Below are 23069 nucleotides of genomic sequence, written 5' to 3'. Positions count from 1 at the left end.
AACAATACCAGGGAGGAACACGAGCAGAAGCAGCAAGGGTCAGCCTGCCTTAATGAAATTACACCATTTGAGGTTGTTATTTTAAGAGCTTTTCCATCTCGCTGTACCTGAGCACCAGTCATGCTGTTAAATCTGGGAGGCTGAATTGCTTCAGTGTGCTCTGGGACAATGTCCTGATACAGGAGGGAGGCTGTAATGGTTCAGGTTAACTCATAGCAGCAGCTGCTGTTATGTTTGACAGCTGAAGTGCTGTTCCCTGGGCTCCTCCTTCCCTTGCATGGGGGAATAGCAGGAGCAGTGGGGCTGTGCTGATTATTGCCATGCTTTAAACAGGGGCTGTTGAGTGTCTGGGCATGAACCTGTGTGTGTCCAGGTGGGCAAGCAGGCCAAGGGCATCCTGGATTGTATGAAAAATAGTGTGGCCAGAAGGACCAGGGCAGTGATTGTCCATCTGTGCTGGCCACTGGTGGGGCATGTCGAGTGCTGTGTCCAGTGCTGGGCCCCTCATTGCAAGAAAGACATTGAGGAGCTGGAGCATGTCCAGAGAAAGGAATGGGGCTGGAAAAGGATCTAAAGAGTAAATCCTACAAGGAGCAGCTGAGGGAGCTGGGGGGGCTCAGCCTGGAGAAAAGGAGGCTCAGGGGGGACCTACAGGTGGGTGTTGGTCTCTTCCCGCAGGTAACAAGGAACAGGATGAGAGGAAATGGCCTCAAGCTGCATCAGAGCAGGTTCAGGTTGGACAGCAGAAGGAATTTCTTCATGGAAAAGGTTGTCCACTATTGGAAGGGGCTGCCCAGGAAAGTGGTGGAGTCCCCATCCCTGGAGGTGTCCAAGAAACACCTGGATGTGGCACTCAGTGCTCTGCTCTGGTTGACAAAGAGGAGATCAGCCAACGATTGGACTTGATGATCCTGGAGGTCTTGTAACCTAAATGATTCTGTGAATTATATTGTTCACAAAGTACTAAGTTAAACTAGCTGCTATTTTTTCCTCCCCGCCCCTTGCTTTTTTTTTTTTTTTTTTTTTTCTCTGAGTAAGTGATGGTTTTGAACAAGTGCACTTGAATTTGGTTGCCATGGCGTGTGCCTGGAGTCTGGTACAGCTCCTAGAAAGCTCAGGCTTGACTTTGAGAATGGATGTCACAGCTGAGATCCTGGGTAGCTGACTACAGCATCTTCAGCATCTGCCTGAAGCTCTCTGGGAGCAGGATGCTCTCCTGGGGATACAGTGCACTCCAAAACGGGATAAAGGATATCTCGGTGCCTTTCTGAGGAAAGCCAACACGTGGAGACATCTGCATCTCTGTGTGATGCCTTCCTCAAGATAAAGGCCAGGGAAAGCCAGCAAAGCTGGACGAATTTGCTCTGCCATATGCTTGTGGAGGAGTGTTTTTCTGAAGCTTTTATGTATGACTGGTAATCATAGATTGGTTTAGAGAGACATTTCTGAAAGTGTGAAGGGAAAGGAAGGGCAGCGTGGTAATTTGAATTAATTGTAGTGTTTATCAAGTCAACATCCAGTGGAGACCAAATCATTATGTAGTCTCTTATTCTGCTTGTAAAAAGCATAATAACCGAGTAATGAATCCAAGGTCAGATTGAAAAAAGGGATACACCTCCAACATCTAAAACATTTTAATTTCTTATCTCATAATACATGAATGGCTTTGGAAGCAGACCATACTGGGGTGGGTTTTGCCTGTTTGCTTGTTTTTCCCTTTTAATCTGCAAATAGATATGTGGATAGAGTTCTTTGTGCTGCACTGAGCTGAGAACAGCCAACAAAGACAGAAATTCTGGTCTAGCACATGCACCAGGAAAAATTTCTTCACTGAAAGTGCTGACAAGCATTGGAACAGGCTTCCCAGGACACTGGTGGTGTCACCATCCCTGGAGGGATTTAAAGGATGTGTAGATGTGGCATTTGGGGACATGGGTTAATTGGCAGTGCTAGGGGAAGGGTGTGACTGGATGATCTTAGAGGGCTTTTCTAACCTAAGAAAATTCATGATTCTGTGATTGTTGTGGTAGAAATTAATGTTTTAAGACCTTTGGCTCCCTTACTGGAGATGGGGAGAAGAACAAAGATGCAGAACCCTGAGCCATGATCTGGACCACTGTTATTTTTAACATCAAATCCAGAGGTACCAAACCGTGTCTGGATGCACACCTTGAAACAAAAGGGTTGAGTTGCTGGTGTTCAGTCACATCCTTCTCCAAAACTCCTGCCAGGACTGATGGGATAATTGGCATTTAAAGGATTGCTGTGTTTCCCTCTGCTCCATCACCTATGGGACCAGAACAAACAGAAAGTCAATCAGCATGTCATGTTCATATAAACTGCCCCCTCCTCTTTGGGGAGCTGAGCTCTGTCAGTCTGGCTGTTGGAACATGGAATGTGCAGATTTAGGAGCAGAAAATTTGGCTGGTCTGAAATGAAAGAGTGGATATTTTACCCTTATGACACATGATGAAGTATCTTTTGGTATCTAGAGACAGCACTGTCGGGGGACTAGGCTGTTAATTTATTATGTGAATGATGGTGGTATCAGGCTGTGCTTATCCGAGCTAAGCCTATTTTAATGATCAAAACCTTGAACCTGGAATTTAGGGAAAAAATTTGGACTAAATTAAGCAACGGGACAATCTCTCTTTTGTCTAAGATTTGTAGAATCAACATTGATTAATTGGAGTTGCAGTAATTACCTACTGATTAAAGTCAGTTAGGTTTTGGAGGTTTATTGGTTTATTTTAGTTTGTTTGTCTTGGGTTTTGTTTCTGGTCTTGGAGATTTTTTTTTTATTTTTTTTTCTCCTAAATAACTTTATTATATCTTCCATGAGAGCTTAAAACCAAAAAATAAAAATAAGACAGGTGGAGAGCCTTTGGTTTCCACCTCATCAAAAAGAAACGTAAGTTTTGGTGACAGAAGATCTGTAAATATTTTATAGAATTCAGACGGGAATCCATCTGGACCAGATTTCTTTTTTTAGCATTCCATGCTCTTATAATTTATCTTAATTTCATCTTCAGAGAGCAGCTACCTCAACTTTTTGAACTGAGTGTCTGAAAACAGATTTTAAAACGTTTCCCTGCAAAATAGTGGCCTGGTAGAGGCAGGTGTTTCCTTTGAGCAATTCAAAGTGGGACTACCCCTCCCTGCTGGGGCTGCACATCCTCTGTTTTAGCAGTGAAAAAATTTATTCTGAAAGATCTGCAGTGTGTACAGTGCCTGGCAAAATTTAGTTGGTGCAGTAGTTTATGATACCTACTTGGAATAACTTCTGATTTTTATAGAAATGTAATCATGAGGGGTCAGATTCTCATCTCTTTCATGGAAAACATTTAATCCTTGGGTTAAAGCAGCACAAAAAAAAAAAAAAAAAAAAGGGACTGCTCAATTTGAATAAATATTTTCGGTTTCATTTTGGAACCAATTAGACATAACTCCCTGCACCCTCCCAGTGTTCTCATGATCATAATTGCCTGAATTGTTTGTGGTTTTATTTGACCTTAAAGTATTTCCTTTATGCTCCAATTGCAGCGTTTTTATTTTCTTCTTAATAGTGAAATTTGGTGTTGATTTGAAAGGTACAATAAATAAGCTTTTCTATCTTCTTTAAATTTAAAGATGGTTTGTAATTTTTTTTTTTTTTTTTCACAGCAGATATGTCTTTTGAGCATTATTTTTTTCAAGTTAAATGTCACTTAATCAGGTTATTTACCAAGGAGAATGCAAATCATGGAATGGTTTTGGTCGGGTTAAAAGCTCATCCTTGCCACACAAAGGAGCACTTTCCACTATCCCAGCTTGCTCCAAGCCCCATCCAACCTGGCCTTGGACACTTCCAGGGATGGGACATTCCCAGCTTTTCTGGGCAGCTTGTGCTGAGGCCTCACCACCCTGAAAGGGAAGAATTTGTTCCTAATATATAATCTAAACCTGCTTCTTGCTGTTTGAAGCCATTGTCCCCCTTTGTCCAGTCACCACATCACCTATCACCTTGTAAAAATATTGCAGAGGAGCTATGAACTTGTGAGTGGTTTTGGAAACAGAGGTGTCCCTGGACTTTCCATGATGCATCTTCAGAAGATCTTTATGTGCTCAAGGACTCAGCAGCCACCACATCCCCTGCCCTCATCTCTTCTAGACTCCTTAGATCCTCCAGTGGCATCAAAGGGGAAGCAAAAACCTCTGGACAGGACAAAAACTCCTCCAGGTTTTGTCCAATTAATTTTTGCACAGGGCTTCTTTCATTGTCTTTGTCACTTTGTTTTTTGGGGAGTGGTGGTGGTGACAAATCTCCTCAGTTCACCCTTTATTTTTTGGACATTTCTCCTCCTGCATAAGCTGTTCCATGCTTTTCACATCATCCTTGAATCTTCAGTTATATTTTCTCTATCAAAACACTTTTTGCTGTCACTGGCACCTTCTAGCTGTAATTTCCATGGATTATTTTGTGTCTGTGTAGGTTTGGATGGCTTCCCAAAACTCTGAATGTAGCACAAGTAAACGGTGCAATAGAAATTTGAAATACAAGTTCTTTTGGTCCATGTCCCAACTCCATTACAGAGGTCTCCTTCTTTATATGTTTTATTTATTTTCAGAATGATGCTTTCTTCAGGCTGAAAAAGGTTTCTGAGTCAAAAAATGTCAGTTACAAACCTGGCTGATGGCTACAAAGGGCAGGAGGAAACAATTGTCAAATGTGGATTCTATTGTTTAAATAGAGTCAATCACTAAAAACACCCACCAAGATAATAAAATAGCGAGACCAGTGAGATTAGACAAGCTTGGATAGAGGATATAAAAAATCAAGGGTGATGCCTGTATTTCTGCTCAATATTGCATCTCTGTGTAACGATGCTGGAATAGGAATTCCTGGGTGGTGGAAGTTCTGTGGGCATTGCTGTCACCAGCTGAGAGCAGGTACAGCAGAACAGAGTCTGTCTCTCACCTCACCTTATTGGCACTAATCTTTTTCATACCTTATACTCACCCTAATTCACATTTATCCCTAACAAGGATGCAATTATATAACATAATTGCAGTACTTCTGTGCAGAGCAGTAAAATGAAACCCAGCACAGATGCATCTTTTGCACGCTCTTCATCAGGTGTGAACTTGGCACCTGTTAATTCCTTGCGCCCATTCCTGACTTCAGTCTCCAAAATGTGATTACCTTCATAAATTCACTGATGGATTTAGGTTGGATCTGCCTGGACACAGAATGATGCTCAGCCATGAGCCCTTGGTATGTGACAGACCTCTATCAATGCTCCTCCTTTCTCCTTTCTCCTTTCTTTCCCCTCTTGGGTGATGGAGATCTGGTTATCTTCAAACCTGGCTCTTAGGGCTGGGTCTAACCTTGATTAATAGTCCAGGTTAGTGGGGCTGAGTGGAGCCATCCTCACCATGGCCATGGAGACAGGTAAGACAGAGCAGCTGAGCAGAAGAGGTGAATTTCGAGTAGCCTGGCAGCTCTTGGACTTCTGGTTTTGTGCTTTCCTGAAGGATTTCCTCCTAGAATTGTCACAGGAAGAGGGGAACTGGGTCAGGACAGAGATATGTCCATGCAAAATGAACCAAATCCAGGCTGGTTGTGTGAAGAGCATGAGAAAAAAAAAAACAGGACAAGACTTCTCCCAGTGTTTTCTTCAGTCACAGGTGGTAGATTTAATAGCACACAATTTATTTCTGTTCTTACTTTTTTCCTTCCTTCTTTTCATAGTCCAGTTGCATTTTTAAGCCTGTTTAAGGTTTCAGAGGTTTCAGGATGCACAACAGCCTATGGAATGAAGTTCTTGCTCAATTAGACTTTACATGAGGGTTATCTTCTTTCTTACTTTCATTCCTGTCGCCTCCTGGATTTACTTCATTACACCACAGTTCTTGCACCATAAAAAAAAAAAAAAAAAAAAAAGAGGTTTGCCTTTTCCAGGTGACTCAAGAATTCATGGGGCATTATTTTATGAGAATTTCCTGTACTCCAACATTTTTTTCCCAGTCTGATGAGACATTGCTTCTTTGGTTTTTCTACTATATTGGGAAGAAAGTGGTACAATTGGATAAAATATTGAAAAGACTGGTGAAAATTATAAATTTAAAGATACATTTTCAGGGCTTTTTTAAAAATCTGTTATATATTTAAGCTTCCCAGGAGCTGCCAACTCCCTTCACTCCCTCTCTCTACTGAAAAATAGGCACCTCCTGTGTATTTTGACTGGGTCTCCACTCTTCACTGGCTGATTTAAATCTCTCCCAGTAGCTCTGGGTGCACACTGAGTAGTTAGGGTCAGTCTCTTCTCCCAGATAACAAGTGATAGGAAAAGAGGAAATAACCTTAAATTGTGCTAAGGGAGGTTTAGGTTGGCTACTAGGGGGAATTTCCTCACCAAAAGGCTTGTCAAGCACTGAAACAGGTTTCTCTGAGGAGTGGTGGAGTCACCATTCCTGGGGGAATTTAAAAGATGTATAGATGTGGCAACTGGGGACATGATTCCCCAATGATCTCAAAGGTCTTTTCTAAGTCAAAAAATATCAGTTAAAAACCTGGTTGATGGCTACAAAGGGCAGGAGGAAACAATTGTTCAAATGTGGATCCTATTGTCTAAGCAGAGTCAAGGCACTAAAAACATCCACCAAACTCAATGATCTTAAAAGTCTTTTCCAATCAAAAAAATTCTATTATTTAGGTGCCTTAATTTTCAGCTGTGTCCCACTCTTCTGCCAGCCCAGAAGGCTGTGCATCACCAGCCAGCCCTTCCAGCCCCTGAGATTGTATTTGGCACCCACATTTCTACAAATGCACCTCACACTGTGCATCTTGTCCACACCAGGATCTTATACACGGTCCATAGTGTAAAAAACACACTCTCTTTCTTGGTGGAAAAACCAGCAAATCTGCATTTTTGAGGGGAGCTCCTCTCCCCTGTGCAGGGTTTGTCACTCAGCTGTTTTGCTCGGGGCTTGGCAGAGCTGCTTTTCCTCTCTGATATTTGCTCTTGGCTCCCTTTGGTGCCATCAGCAGGAAGGAGGAGTCCTCCAGTGCCTGGTGAACTGTGAAATTGGCTGAAATGGGGCTTTTTTAGGGTCTCTGGTTCATAACTGATTGGAGGCTGTGCCAGAGCAGACCTGACTGATGCTTTTCTCAACATGAGGGTGAACATACCCCAAAATATGTGTCATTAGGGTGAAAGAATGAAGGGAAGGGGATGAATTTAGCTCTGCACAGGTTGGTAGCTGTCTCTGCTGTCACACAAATGCCTTGTGAGTGCAGCTGGTGTGCAGAAGACGAGCTCCTTTGACAGCACGTATTTACACATCCAGATGTTCTGTGTTGGCTGTCTTGTCGTCCTGTCCTGTAAAGCCTTCAAACGAGGTGAAATCTCTTTTCTCTTGCTGTGCTAATCCTGTGCTCTCCTGCTGCAGGCAGGGCATGTGGCAGGAGGCTCAGCTCCATCGTGGAGCATCCCTGGCTAATGAGGGTTGGTTGTTAGTGTGTTTTCCAAGGATTTGTTGCTGTGTTTTTCTGCTGCATCCCTCTGGTGAATGTCTGGTGGTGAAAAGCATCTCTACTGCTCCTTCCTCTTCAATCCATGTTAATATTCATCCTCTTGCCTTGTTGCAAGCAACCCCAGGAATTCCTTGTCTCCCTGTGACTTTGCTTCTGCTGTAGAGCAGTACTTTACAAATATTTTTTTTAATGTTTTTTGTTTGAGGAGAGGGAAAGTTGAAGTAAGCATAATCACAATACTTACCTTCCCTCCTGGCTTAGGGAAATTGTGTTGTGGATTGAAAACACAGGCAGAAAGTCCTTCTATGAACATCACATTGGTGGGTTATTAAGAGCCTCTTGCAATAATTAAGGGATCAACCACGTTCTCTGTCAGTGAGGTTGTGGCAAAACTGAATGAGTTGGAAAATTGACCATGGTTGTGTTTCCTCAAATATGTGCAATGGCAGGTTCACTGTAAGTGTTTTAGAAAATTCACTTTAGTCTGGTAGGAAAATTGGCTCACAGCCACTGCTGACTCTGGGCTATGATTCATGAAAATTTCTTCAGCAGCAGAGTAGTCAGGCACTGGAGCAGGCTCAGGGAAGTGGTGTAATCACCAACCAGGGAAGTGTTCAAAAGGCTCCTGGAAGTGGCCCTTGGGGGTTTGGTAGCTGTGAACACGGTGATGTTGGGTAATTGGATGGACTCAATGATCTTAGAAATCTTTTTCATCATTATTCTGTGATCTGTTGATTAGATTTACACTGGACATAAGTGACTTCGATCTTCTCCTGTGGTCTTGGTAGGAAACCTGAAATGAAGCCACCAAGTTGTTTTCTGTCTCTTGATGAGTCACAGCCAAAGGTAGAAGTAGAATCTTTATTTCCCACTGTGTGCTGTGTCCCCACCAGACTGTGCTGCTTCTCATTTATCCTTCTGCAAGGTTTATTTATAATGTGACTGGTAGTAAACACTGGTGGAGGTGAGAGCATATTCTGATTGTGTGTTTAGAATTGCAATGTTTCTTTGGGAAGTGGAAACGAGTTATGTTTGTTGATGGGGGAGCAGGATCCTGGGATTTAGGAATCTATTACTTTATTAATTCACCCATTTTGCCCTGCATCTTCCTCCCCTAAGCAATTGCAGCTCTGTCTATCAAGATGTTCCCGAGGACTCAGAATTTGTTGCCATCCTCAGATGCATTTTTCATTATTCTGTTGAAATCCAATATAAATTTATAAATGCCATTTCTAATTTTGTTAAGCTGACCTAGTATAGTGCAGTTGGTCTCTGTCCATTCATGCGTGCATGTCTTTTATAATTAATAAGTTTACTCTAACGTCAGAGTAGCAAACTAGACACCAGTTCCCTCTTTCCTGTGTTCATCTTCCTGTTTTTTATTACAGCAAGTAGACATTAATATTCATCTTTTGTAACCAGTGAAAAGGCGGATGAAACCTGGATTTTGAACTGACTGGAAATTTAATTTTGCTGTTCACTGAAATATGTAATACTTCTGTGTTTGTCTAGCATATGGATAGATTAAGACTGTTCTAAATGCAAGGTTCACAAAAAGTAGACAGCATGGCACAAAACAGCAAATAGAAGAAGGCAATGCAGGTAAAAAATAGAAAGGAAACCCTTGAGGGTAGAAGCAGCAGAGTTTTGGAGCATTTGTACTTGGGCAGTTCAGGGTTTGAAGCTGTCTAGATAATCGTCTGCTGGAGCCAGAAAAATATGTTCAACTGTTGTATTAATGCCATTTTAAAAAATAGGAAGGGTGACATCACATCTTGATCAAAATGAGCTCAGAGTGACCTGGCACTAAGTCATGAAAGCACTGCCATGATATGGCCTGGAACAGCAGAAAACATTACAGCTCAGTGCCCAAAAGATCTCTGGTCTCCCAAAGACTAAGGAGGCTCCTTTTCTCTTGATCTGAATTCCTCAGCATCAGGGAAGCCTGATTGCTTCTCCAGCAGTAAAGATATTTGTGTCCTGAGGGCTGGCCTTGCTTGTGCCATCACTCTGTCATTTATCACCCTCAGCTGCTGCTTTGGGGAACCAAACTGTCTCAGGGTGTGCTGCCTCGTGCTCCGAGGGTGGAAGGCATCCGTCTTTCCATGGCATCTGTGATCCTTTTGATGGAAGACTTTTTCTAGCAGGTAGTTTTGCTCTCAAGACGTTTGCATACCTTAAAGCAGGCATTGCAGGAGGGTCTGTGAATCTGAGAGTCCCAAGGCAAACAAAACACATCCAGCCCTTCTTGTTGGCATTTGCCTAAGGCCAGCCTGTCTCTGGTGCCACGTAGCAGGATTTGAAGCCTGTCTTCTCTTCTCTTGTGAGAAGACGTGCAGTCAGGTAGATGTGGAAGGAGAGTCTGTTTATTGAAGTGGCAACTGGGACTAACATGAAAGGAGAACAGCAAGATTCCAGATTGCTTTCCTTGCCTCTGTTCTTCATTCCTGATGTGCAGACATTGGTGCAACGTGAAATGTGTGCAGACAACTTGCATCCATCCTGTCCTGTCTCTGTTTCTTGTGGTTTCCTCCTCCTTTGTGTTTCATGTCAGTCCAACAGATCTGAAGGCCTCTGACATCAATAGGAGGTCCTGGATGGAGGCATCTGGAGCTGGCTGGGGTTAGAGGTGCCTTTTGATGGACAGGAAAGGGTCTGTTCTACCTGCTGGGTGCTGCTACAGCTGCAAATCTTGGGGATGACTGAGTGATGAAAGAAGGGGTCAGACAGGAGCTGTCTCTGTTGGCTTTGCATGGTGTTGCTGAGCTGGATGAAAAATGAGATTGAGCAAAGGCTGCGATCAGATGTGCTGAGAACAGCCAGAGCTCTTGGTGTCATCACAATTAGAGGCACAGCTGCCTCTGCTTGTGGCTCAGTGTATATCTCCATAAAATGCCATGGATGTCTTATCTCGCTGTCTCTGACTTCACAGCCTGTCCTGATCCTATCTGTTCCCAGGACAAAATGCTCTGCTCCTGGAGACATCTACAGCGGCAGCAGGGAAGAGAAACTAAATCCACTGGGAAACCATCAGGTGCTTCCCTCAAATAACGACTTTGACGAGGAGGAGTGCAAAAAGAGACATTTTGTCTTTGTTTCTTAGCAAATCTCGAGAAGAGCAGGAACAGCTCATTTCTTAGCTAATCTCTGCTGGTTTTGCTTTTCACCTACTCCACGATGCCTGTGGGCTGTGGGCGTTCGCTTTGCTCTGTCTGCACTCCAGTGGAGGAGGGGAGACAAGAGCACAGTTCAAGGGTTGAGTCAGGCTCTTCACAGCCATTGGTGATGTCACGCCACTCCAGTACCACAGAAGTGTCTCTAGAAGCTTCTGGAAGTCTGTTTGATTTGTACAAGATTATGGATATGATGCCCTGGGGGTTTTGTTGTTGTTTTTTTGTTGTCGTATTTTGTGTCCTGTCAACCTAGGCTAGACAGTGAGGTCCTCAGGCTGTGGGGACAGAGATGACTTCACTCTCCAAGGACCTTCCATCAGCTTTAGAATTTCGGTTGGGAAGCAAAGTGTGAGGAAATATCTGTACTGCTGCACTCCCAGTCCTGCTGCAGGCTGGGCATTGCTCCCCATCACCATCCAGCCAGACATTTCTGCAGCTCCTGAGCACTGCTCTCCTCTCCTTGCCTGCCCAAAGCCACCCAGAGACATGATGTTCATATTGCAAACTACACAAAAGATCCAGAAGGGAATAAATTGCCTGAAAGGCCCAGGGTGAGGAAGAAGAAGGTCATCCCCTCCAGCTACTCTGATTGACAGTTTTGTTACAAGGCACTCAGGGATTTGTGCAATGGCACCAACTCGATGCTAAAACCATTGAGGAAAAACCCAACAAAACAAAACAATACAAGGTGATTCAACAGCAGAGCTTGTTCATAAATTCAGGCTCTGTGAGAAAGAGGAAAGAAACATTTTTCTAGGTAAATTCCATTTTTATTGAGTTTTGGCTTTAATAATTGAGAAAAACCCTAAGGAAAGAAGCTGAAAAGCAGAACATCTATGACACAAGTCAACCCTAAGCAGAAGGCTTTGCAAATATGTCCTTTGATCTCATGACTTCAAAAAACTTTCATATTAACCAAGTTAGTCCTGGCTGAAGATGTCCCTGCTCATTGCAAGGGGGGGTTGTTCTATATGACCTTTAAAAGGTCCCTTCCAACCCAAATTATTCTATGAGCCTCTGGTACTCTGCCAACAGGAGAGCTCTGCATCTATCTGTCAATTTTACAGGCAGGGAAGTGGAGGCAGCTGTTTGGAAAGCAAGGAAATGCTGAGTATTCTTCCTTGTGGTTCCTGTGTAAACAAATTTCCCAGTGAGAAATGAAAGGAGGTCAATCTGTTCAGTTCATCTGAGGGGAGGTTAAAAGGCAAAAGAGAGAAGACACAGCTCTCCTAACAGAGTGGCTGGGGCTGGTCCTTCACTAACTGGAGCCTCAGGGAAGCTCTTACAGAAAGAGATGACCTGGGCTGACCAGAGGCTGTAGGGATTGATGTGTAAAGATGATTTATATTAAATTATCTGCAAGCTCTTTATAAAGGTCAGGCTGGTTTGTCAAATGATTTTATCTGGGTGGAAATTCTCAGAGAGAAATATATCTCAGGTGGGTCACCCAGGAGTGGAGGTGTCATCATCATTAATGAGTTCTGAAGCCCCCAGAAGGCTCTTCTCCATCAGCAAGGTGGTGGAGGAGGAGCTGGGAATGGAGCACCTGGACAGGATGGAGAAGTGGGGCTGTGGGACCCCAGTGAAGTTCAACCAGGCCAAGTGGGTCAGGACAACCCCAAACACATGCACAGGCTGGGCAGAGAATGGAGGAGAAGGACTTGGGGGTGTTGGTGGATGAGAAGCTCAAGGTGACCCAGCAATGGTGCTCTGGCAGCCCAGAAAGGCAATCCTGTCCTGGGCTGCATCCAAAGCAGGGTGGGCAGCAGGTGAGGGAGGGGATTCTGCCCCTCTGCTCTGCTCTGGTGAGATCCCACCTGGAGCTCTGGGGCCCCCAACATTAGAAGGATGTGGAGCTGCCTGAGTGAGTCCAGAGGAGGCCACAAAGAGGATCAGAGAGCTGGAGCCCCTCTGCTCTGGAGACAGGATGAGAGAGCTGGGGCTGTTCAGCCTGGAGAAGAAAAGGCTCCAGGGAGAGCTCAGAGCCCCTTCCAGAGCCTAAAGGGGCTCCAGGAGAGCTGGAGAGGGACTTGGGACAAAGCTGAAGTGACAGGACAAAGAGTAATGGCTTCAAACTGAAAGAGAGCTGGCTTAGATTTGATATTAGGACGAAATTCAATATTCAGAGGGTGGTGTGGCCCTGGCACAGGTTTTTCAGAGAATTTGTGGCTACCCCATCAGTGGAAGTGTCCACAGCCAGGCTGAGTTGGGCTTGGAGCCACTCTTCTGAGTTTGGTGGGATAGGCAGACTTGCTGAGGATACACTGGTCCATCATTCAGGTCATCAGTGGAGATGTTAAACAGGACTGGACCCAGGACTGAGTGGTTTTGTCACCTCCAGGTGCAAGAAGACCTTTCTCCATGTTGCCTCTGTCATCCTCATAGGCTCTCCCAGTGTCTCAGTTCATCTTTCCAGCTTTGGTTTGGATCTATTCCTTTGTCTTGCCCAAGAGGAATGAAAATAATGTTTTCATCTCTGTCTCTTTGCAGCAGCCTTGCAGAATTGAAGAATTAAGTCTTCCCATCAATCTTCACTTCTGTAGGAAAAGCAGCCCCATTTACTCAATCTTTCCTATCAGGTTATGTTTTCTTGACCTGTTGTCATTCTCTGAGTTCCCTCCAGACTCCCTTCACTCTCTGGCAAAAATCTTTGCTGGAGCTTGTTGCTCACAGCTGAGGATCCACAGTGTGGGGTCAAGCAGAAGGTTTGCTTCCCTCATTGGGAAGATTGTAATCCTATTTGCACAGTCCATTATGATGCCTGCCACTGTTACAGGAAATGTCACTGCAGATCCGTGTTCAGCTTGAGGTCTGTGGCATCCATCCTTCCCTCTCTGCAGCACTGGCCAGCAGCTCCCCATCCTCTGTTGGTGCTCGTGTTTGCTCTTGCTAAATTCAGGCCTCTGCAGTTGACCTGGATCATGCAGAGCCTTATTTTCTTTGTTGAACATTACTTCTGGTTTGTTAAGATTGTTCTGGAGGCTGGAGCTGCCATCTAACTCCCCTGTTTGATGAGGATAATTCCTGTTCCATCACCCAGCTCACTGCTCAAAATACACGTGGAGAGAGCAGAGCTTGGTGGCCACCACATGGATTGTTCTTTGGTTATGGCAGCAGTCCACTGGGAACGTTTAATGGTGAAAGAGAGTAGGTTTAGATTAGATATTAAAAAGAAATTCTTTACAGTGAGGGTGCTGAGGCCCTGGCACAGGGTGCCCAGAGAAGCTGGGGCTGCCCCATCCCTGGAAGTGTCCAAGGCCAGGTTGGGTGAGGCTTTGAGCACCCTTGTCCAGTGGAAGGTGTCCCTGCCCATGGCAAAGTGCTGGAATTAGAGGATTTTTAGGGCTTTTCCAAATGAAACCATTCTGTGATTCTATGATTTTTCTAATAAAAAAGCCCAGAAAAACAGCTGCACCTCCTATAATTTTCTTTGGCCATGCAAACATGTGAGCATAACAGCCAATCCACTGCCAGCTAACTTCTATAAAGAGTTAAAGCTTGGTTTGATATGACTTCTTGTCAGCTGCATAGTGGCTGTCATTCACCATTGCATACTTTCAGTGGCTTTATTCCACTGTTTTTACAGGGAAAAAAAAAAAGGTGGGTTTGCAATTTTCTTTTTTCTTCACCTGTTTTTGGTAAATAGGCACATTAGGGGTCCTCCAGTGTGCCAAGAGGGCCATGAATGGCTCTAATGATGTTTCAGGCATCCCAGGAGGAAAACTGCAGAATCCCAGAGGTAGGAAAAAAACATCTGAAGGTCATCTTGTCTAACTCCCTCTTGAGAGCAGGGTCACCTGGAGCAGGTTTCTCAGGCACATGATCAGTCAGGGCTTGAATATCCCCAAGACTGGGGACCCCAGAGCCCCTCTGTGCAACCTGTGCTGATATTTGATGACTCTCACCATAAAACAAACAAACAAAAATCCAATAAAACAAGCAAAAAAGCCACGCCAACCTCAAAACTAGCAGGGTTTCTTTTTCTTTTTTGAAGTGGAATTTCTCATGTTTCCATCTCTCTTGCCTCTTGTCCTGTCACTGAACAATACCAGGAAGAGTCTGACTCCATCATGTTTGCTTCTTTCCCTCAGATATTTATACACCTTAATACCAACACACCCTTCTCTTCTCCAGGGTGAACAGTCCCAGCTCCCTCAGCCTCTCCTCATGCAGGGACTGCTCCCATCCCTTAACCATCTTTATGTGGATTTGATCCAATATGTCCATGTCTCTCCTCCTTTCCCATTTTTTCCCAGTATTATCTGGAAAGAAATGCTCCAGGTCATGTCTTTCTCAGCCAATCTCAACTTTAAATATGAATAAATTGTCTGAAGTGCTGTTGTGGTTTAATTCCAGCTGGCAGATAAGTTCCTCGTAGCCACTCCCTCACCATCCCCAGCAGGTTGGTGGAAATGAAATGGATGAGTAAAAACGAGAAAGCTCGTGGGTTGAGATAAGAACAATTTAATGGTTGAGATGTAATAGTATAATAATAATAATAAACCTGTTTCTTCCATGCTGAAATCTCACCTTTCATTCCCACCACTAATGCTGCCCACCCACGTGTCTCTGAATGGAGACTGATGGGTGTAGAGCTCTTAAATAATTTTGCCTGCATAGTTTTACTTGCCAATATCTTTCCCAGTCCAAGAGATAGGGACCAACTCTTTGAGATTCTACATCCTGCTATTCTACTCATGGCATGATTGACTTCGACAGAATATACAAAGCAAGAAGTACTTGATTTCATTAAAATACAAATTCATGCCCCTTTTAGTCTGGCTTGGATGTAGTTATTCTTTTATTTGTATTTCAGGGTATCTTTCAAGATAAAACTGTGATAAAATGTGTTCTCTTTTTTTTTTTTTCCTTCTGTGTCTAGCGTGTTGGGAAATGCTTGTTCCGATTTGTACAAACTGCCTTCACAGTAAATTGGACAAGTTTCCCTGAGGAGCAGTAGACAAAAGACTTGTGAAGTGCCATGGGGATGGGGAGGGAAATGCTTTTATTGCCAATCAAATTAAAGGCATTTAGATCTGCTCTTAAATTTTCCTGTAAATATATTACTGTGGGGTAAGAATCTGCCTCCAGAGCTGTGTGAATAAGGGATATTTCAATAGCTTGGTTGGATGAGGTGGGAGGTGGCTGCTGCTAAAAAGGTTGGTTAAGCTACAACAAAATATTTCGCTTTCAATTCTTTCTATTTTTCCTCCCTTACAAGGAGAAAAAAAGCTTTAAAATGGAAACACATCCTGAAAATGATAAATCAACATCAAACACTCAGAGTGCTCTGAAAGCCCTCCTCTCCCCCTTTCACACCACTCTGTTGGAGGAAAAATAGAGACATTCACTGTTTGCCAAAACAACGCTTGCCCAGTGTAATCAAGGTATTTTACAGCAGGGTGTAGACTTTCACTCCATGTTTGTTGTCTGTGGCCTTGGGGAAGTCATGGCAAGAAATATTTCCATTTGCTTATCTCTAAAGAGAGAGGGTGGGTCAGGAAAAATCTCTGCACAGAGGCTGTTTTCAAGCTGTTTGGCTGTCCCAAATCCCTGCAGTGGTATTAAACTGTGGGAGATTAAGAAAATAATTCCTTATCTCTGCCCAAAGACTTCCTCATAATTGTCTTCCATGTGCCCATATTTCCCCAGGTAAGAGTTATGCTGGATTTCGTGTTGCATTTTGTGGTGAAGGTTGTGTGGTTACTTCTGAGCTCACATGGGACCTGGGAGAGCTGAGATTTGTTCCCAAATCCATCACAGACTTCCCAACTGAATCTTCAACTGATCCTTGTGGGTTTTAGTGGTTGTGATCAAGAATTTCCACCAAGGCACCAGAGAATCAGAGAATGGTTTGGGTTGGAAAGGACCTTAAAAATCATCTCATTCCAACCCCTGCTATGGGCAGGGACACCTTCCACTATCCCAGGCTGCTCCAAGCCTTGTCCAACCTTTTCTTGAACACTTCCAGGGATGGGAGAGACACAACTTCCCTGGAAAACCTATTCCAGGGCCTCACCACCCTCTGAATATAAAATTTCTTCTAAATATCCAATCTAAACCTACTCTCTTTCAGTTCAAAGCCATTACTCTTTGTCCTCTCACTCCACGCCCTCCTAAAATGTCCCTCTCCACCTCTCTTGCAGTCCCTCATGAGTTGCTGGAAGTTGCTCTGAGGTCTCCTGGGAGAAGGTACAATTGTAGGGTGTATTTCCATGGAGCTTTCCATGGTTTTGCAGTTTTACAGGGCTGACAGGATGGATTGTTTTGCTGTTGAGTGTCTCACAAACCCTTGATGTACGAGTTTGCTCCTTGGTTCCTCTTGTTTGCTCCATTTTCTGTCTCCTTGAAGCACACTCCAACACACACCCTCACCCTCTCTCTGGCTGCTCAGGCTCTCACAGCTTGGTTTCTGTAAGTTTGGGCTGAAGGTTGTTTCCCTAAAATGAAAGATTTCTGGCCTGGAGGCACCTGCAGCCTCGGATGCCAATTACGTGTGTACGTGGTACACTGAGGCTGGCTGGGCAAGCTGCACTCTGGATTTTCTCCACTTTTAATGGATTTAGCTCCTAACCACTGCTCTCTCAAGGCAATTGTACTTTCATCCCTTTTCATGTGTCTGGCCCAATTAAGGGAGCATGGTGAGTGATTTCTTTTGGTCCTGGAGTTTCGCTGTCTGGTAAATCTCAGCTCTGAGGTTTTATTTTTTTTTTTTTTTATTTTTTTTTTTTGCTTGGTTTTGAAACTCTGAAAGAAAAAAAGGAGAATGAAGTACAACAGGTGCCTGAGGACATCAGGCTGTTCCTGGTACAACACAGAACTGTGATTTTCTGGTGCTTTGCTTTCCATGGAGGACAAACCAAAGGAAAAGTTGCAAGTATCAGTGTGTCCTAAAAGAGGCTTTAGCCCTTTCCTGAGATCCCTATCAATGAGGACATCATGTGACACATGGTCATGGGCCACAAAAAGTGGAGGCCATTCCCAGCTTTTTACATGTCAGAGGGAAAATGACTGGCCCAGAACATGAGCAATTTGAATATCCAGAAGGAAATTTGCATTCCAGAAGGAAGCATCACAGCTCATGTCATCCAGCCTAACACCCCAACACCTTTCTCAGTACAGGAAAGCCATGGACCTGTTGGAACCCGAGGAGGCCACAAAAATGATCAGGGAGATGAACCAAGGTGCTGTGAAGAAAGGCTGTACAGCTGGGGTTGTTCAGCCTGGAGAAGAGAAGGCTCTGGGGATTCCATGATGTGGCCTGTCAATATTTAGTATAAGAAAGACAAGGACAGACTTTTTAGCAGCACCTGCAGTGATAGGACAATGGTTTTAAACTAAAAAAGTGTAGATACAGAATAGATATAATGAAGAATTTTAGTTTGTAGTAAAGTGAGTAAAACACTGGACCAGGATGCTCCATCACTGGAAACATTTAAGGCCAAGGGGGTTGGACTTGATGACCTTTAAGGGTTCCTGCCAACCCAAACCATTCTGATTCTGCCATCAAAAATGTTGCTATGTTTTTGGGATTGTAACCTTTTTTTGTGGTCGAAACACCAGTCTGGGGTGTTTTTTTCATAGCCTTGGTGTAAGAAAGCAGCAGCTGGGTATGGTCCTGTATAATTTCCCAGCTCATGCAGCACCTTTATCTCTTCTCTTCCTTTGCTGCCATCATCTCCATGCCTTTGAACTGAACTATTTTGATACCAAAGCCTTGGGACATTGTTGAAATGCTGGAGGATGCCTGGGTGAGGCATTTCTGTGGATGAGGAGGTGGGAAGGAGGAAGAAGTTGTCTTCCTCTGACTGCTGCATTTATTTCATTCTGCTGCTGCTACCTCAGTCCTTGAAGTTTTCGTTTTTGGGGTTTTTTTGCATTTTTTGGGGTTTTTGTTTGTTTGTTTGTTTGTTTGGGTTTTTTTGGGGTTTCTTTTTGTTGTTTTGGGGTTTTTTTTTGTTTTTTTTGTTTTTTTGGTTTTTTTAAGCAGGAAGGCAAAATAACTCTGGCTCCAATATTTCTACTGGAGGCCCAGGAGCTTATAGCAGCAAACTGTCTCTTTTGAGAGCTCATCAGAACTGCAGTGTGATGGATAGACTCCAGCCAGCTGTGTACTGGTAATGTTCCAGAAGACAGCATCACCTTTTTTTGATCGAGTGCTTAAGTCTTTGCCTTCCAGCTCAGGATCTCAAAGCACTTTGTGAACAGCGAGGAATTAAAAGTTGTCCTTTATCAGTGGAGAAAATAAGACACAGGGAGGTCAACTGACTTGCTTGCCCTCAAAATCATTTGTAGTCCAGAACACCTGGATTTTAGTGCTTTTAATTTTTTTGCAAGTGGGCATCTTGAAGTTTGGAGGTTGCCCTGTATCTTTTATTTGCCTTCTTAGTCCTCTTTTTTTCTTAGGCTACTGGGGTTTAACTGGCTTTTAACAGGGCTGTGCCTGTGGTTTTTTCTGTGTTTTTTTAGGTTTGAAGTGTAATCCCGCATCCATCACTACCCAGAAAATGTCTTATGGATCCATTGATGGGAGTGGATTTGGGAGCAGGAACCCATTTGGAGGCCCTTCGAGACAAGGCTATCAACCTCTCGGTGAAGTATCGATCCCTTGCTCTAATTTATTCCACCTGACTCCCTGAGGACTGAAGTTTCACTTGCTCAGGTTCACTGTGGCTGCTGTGTAAATATCACCCTCACCAGGGGTCATTTCTGACATTGATTTTCAAAGGTGAAACCCAAACTTGTTCAGTTTGATTTGTGTGTTTGAGGTACATCCTACCACGCTCAGGATTTGAGGCTGCAACATGGGAGAGCAGCACTAATGAGGGTTTTGGAGGAATTTTGGGGGACCAAAAGGAGAAATGAAGAGTATTCTTTAAAGTGTCTTGTGTCTTTTCTCATCTCCCCATCACCTTTACAAGAAGTTTCTTTCAATGGTTGTTCTGAGGGAGACTGATGGTGGGAGTAGATGGGAAGGAAGATGTACAAAATGCAGTGGGCTGTGCTTTCCCAAAGGATAACTTTGCTGTGGAAGCTTCTTGAATCTGGGAAACAGGCTTGGATGTGGCAAACAGGATCAAAAACTCACTCAGGAAATGCAGAAACCATAAACTGTGGCTTGCAAATGGCCATGGATTCTTTCTTTTTGTCATTTTTTTAAAGCAGAAGCCAGACCAGCTGTAGGGCTAATCTGGGCTTATCTAGTCTGGCTTTGAGCAAGTCTTTTTATCTGGAACATATCCTTCATTTTGTTCATTTTGGATCTGGCTTGCTCTTGTAACATGGCAAAGGGTTCTTTTCCTTTTTTTCACCAGGGGAGAATGTCACCCCTCCCTCCACTTGCCTTTGATTTCAGCTGGGCTATTCACTAACATAGCCTGATTTAGTTTTGAGGGTTGCAAATGTTCTTTGGGAAACATTTTTTTTTGTTTTGCAAATAGTGTTTCTCCCTGAATGGAAATATATATATATATATGTATTTTAAAAAAATAGAGGTTTTTCTTGGGTTTCAGTCTTCTTACAAATTTGGGTTTTTGGGTTTAATTGTGAATATTTTTTTTCTTTGAACAGGAAGAAGGTATTGAAGTAAGAGTTGTCCGTTCAGTTGTAATAGTGACTTTTAGGCTATTCTGCAAGGCAAAATTAAAGGCATAAAAGCAAGGAAGAATGAGATACTTGGGCACAATCAAAGAAATGTTAAGAAAAGAGAATTGAAATGTGGACTAGACAAAAGATGAATCTCAGTGCATAGATTTTAAAAAAAATTATGTTGTGCTGTATGAAAGAACTTCTGTTTTTAATGCAAATTCACAGAATAACTCAAGATACTTGAAATCTCTAAATATTTGAAGAGATCCCTTATTGTGCCCAGCATGCCCATGGCTTGGCAGTTGGAGCTGTGATGCTGAAGCCACCCTTACTGGATGGCAAAGAGGAGCTGGTGTAGAAAATTCAGGGTTTTTTTGAGACTGCCACGGTGTGTTGGCAGCCCAGCAGGGCCTGTTGATGCTCTAGATTATGATTTAGATTTAGTGCTGGTTTCCCCTCCAGGCTTGCTCACATCCTGTCCAGTGCCATTGCCATGGACACATCTCCAGGGTCCTCCAGCGTGGATTTTCACAGCCAGCCAAAATTGATTGGTCCCTGTGGAAAAGATTGCAAGGGGAGGGATTTTTGCATTGGCCAAGGCACCTTGGAGAAGTTTCTTTTCTGTGTGTCTCAGTCAGAGGTGGGTTTGTTCAGCCCTAAGAAGGTTTAGGGGAGACCTTTTCACCATGTTCCAGCATTTAAAGGGTGGCTACAGATGAGATGAAGACTCTCTCTTCACATGGGAAAGATGTGGGGTTTTGGGTGGAAGTTTTTTACTCCTGGGGAGATTATCAGAGACTCAGACAAGAGGAAAATGTTTTGCAGTGAGAGCAAGCAGCCTTTAGAATAATCTCCCCAGAGAAGTGGTGGATTCCTGAATGCTGGACAATTTTAAAATTTAAATTTTAAAATTCATCTGGATGGAGTGCTGGGCCATCCTGTGCAGGCTGTGCTTTTGCCAAGAAAGGTTGGATCAGATGATCCTTGGGGTTCCTTTCCAACTTGGCATTCCGTGGTTCTGTTCTGTGCTCATCTGAACCTGTGTCCCTTTGCCATGGAAGATGGACACATTGGATGCCTTTTGTCATAGCAGCCCCAAATGTTGCCATTAATTAAGTGCCAGGACAGGGTAATGCACCACTAATTATCTGCCTCCTGCTTCTGGACAATGGTTTCCTAAAGAAAAATTGCCTTTTGTATTAGATCATGGTGTGGCTGGAACAAAGGAGCGTGGCCTTCCCACCAGCATTTTTATCTCTTCTCTCAGCAGGGACAAACCTCGATGGGAATGTTCTGTGTGTGCTTTTAAACCTCTCCTTCTCTTTGTAAATAATAAATAAATAAATAGAACCAGGTATCCCTGCAGGTAAATGTCCAGCAGTGGTCCAGTGATAATATTCAATGTCCAACAGTGGTCCACTGATAATATTCAATATCCAACAGAAAACCCTGAGATAGAGAAGCAATAAAGGTGATGGGGGAGGAACTGCTTCATCTGTAATAAAGAGAGCAAAGACAAGGGGGCTGAGGTTTAGTTTGGTTTTGTTTAATGAGGGGTGATACTGCCATGGGGGTTTCCTCTGTGCTTATACATCTGTTTGTCTTGGCTCCTGTTTCTTCCATCTCCATCCAAATGTGCTGCCAGGATGGGAAAGTTTAATTATTTGAAGGTGATCCCCTTGGCTCTGGTCTGATGTGATGATGGATGGACTCAGAGCCCATCCTCAGGCCATGTGGAGGTTAACATTGCTGACCAGCCTAATCAGAGACATCCTCAGACTCCATCTGCAGAGTTTGGGGAGGATCCTGAGGCAGTGTTTTCAGCAGGTTGGTTTGCCCTGGACCCCTTGGTCTTGGAAAACTCTAGATCAGACTCTGTTTTTGACTGTGGTAATTCAGGAAAAAAAAAAAAAAAAAAAAGAAGTTTTTTTTTTTGTTTATTTGTTTGTTTTGTTTTGTTTGTTTTTTGTTTGTTTTATTTGTTTTGGGGGTTTTGTTGTTGTTGTTGTTTTTGCTTTTTTTTTCCCCACTAGTATTACTGTTTTTTTAATATTGGCAGGTTTTAGGAGGAGAGAGAGAAGCTCAGCAGAACTCAGATGCTCTGTGGCCTTAACCAAGGAGCATCCTGAGGTGTCACAAGCAGGATCACCAGGATTTCCTGGAGCAGAGCACTTTGGGGGTTTGTCCCACTGAGGGACAGCCAGGTGGAGGCATAAGCCATATCCCTGCCTTGCAGCTGGGAGTTACAACCTCCTCCACCAATTTCTGCTTTTCACATCCTCATTCTGATCCCCAAAATCATTGTGAACCCTCGTGTTCCCCTGTTTGCTTGTAGGAGCTTCTCTGGGCTCCATCTGGTCATTGATGTTTCATGGACAAATTAGAAAGCAGGTAGAAAATTATTGGTTTGGTTTTTTTTTTTTTTTTTTTTTGTTTGGTTGTTTTTTTTTTTTGTTTGTTTTGTTTTGTTTTGTTTTTTCTTTTTGTTTTTAAGTGCAAACCTGAGAAATTGAAAAGATTGACTTCAAAAATACTATTTTTAAAGTAATGTGACATGTCTAAGATAAACAGAGAGCAAACACTGTGCAGCAGTAGGAATTAAACTCTGGATTTTTACTGTGTGCAACCTGCACTCTCTACCATGTTCAACCTACCTTCCCAAAACCATCTTTTTGTGGGGAAAATGAACAAAGCCTGCTTTACACAAGGAGGCATATAGGTCAGGGAATTTAAATAGCTTGGATTAAAATGCCACAAGACAGGAAATTTTTAACACTGCTTTTATTAACCTT

The 23069-nt window shown here is 43.4% G+C and overlaps 1 protein-coding gene across 13 annotated transcripts in view; it reads left to right on the top strand.

Moving 5' to 3' along the window:
- Window positions 1–23069, top strand: part of TSNARE1 (t-SNARE domain containing 1) — a 451500-nt gene that overhangs the window by 79965 nt on the left and 348466 nt on the right. For all 13 annotated transcript variants that reach the window (XM_088179949.1, XM_088179899.1, XM_088179963.1 and 10 more), the window contains one exon: window positions 19159–19281. In XM_088179949.1, coding sequence (XP_088036075.1) covers window positions 19197–19281 — 85 coding nt within the window. In that variant the 5' untranslated portion in view covers window positions 19159–19196. The remainder of the gene's footprint in view (window positions 1–19158; window positions 19282–23069) is intronic.

This window comes from Sturnus vulgaris, chromosome 1 (assembly GCF_052056855.1).
Source record: "Sturnus vulgaris isolate bStuVul1 chromosome 1, bStuVul1.hap1, whole genome shotgun sequence".
Taxonomy (NCBI): Eukaryota; Metazoa; Chordata; class Aves; order Passeriformes; family Sturnidae; genus Sturnus; species Sturnus vulgaris.
The sequence above is the reverse complement of the archived record's forward strand: the minus strand, read 5'-3'. Positions and strand labels throughout refer to the sequence as shown.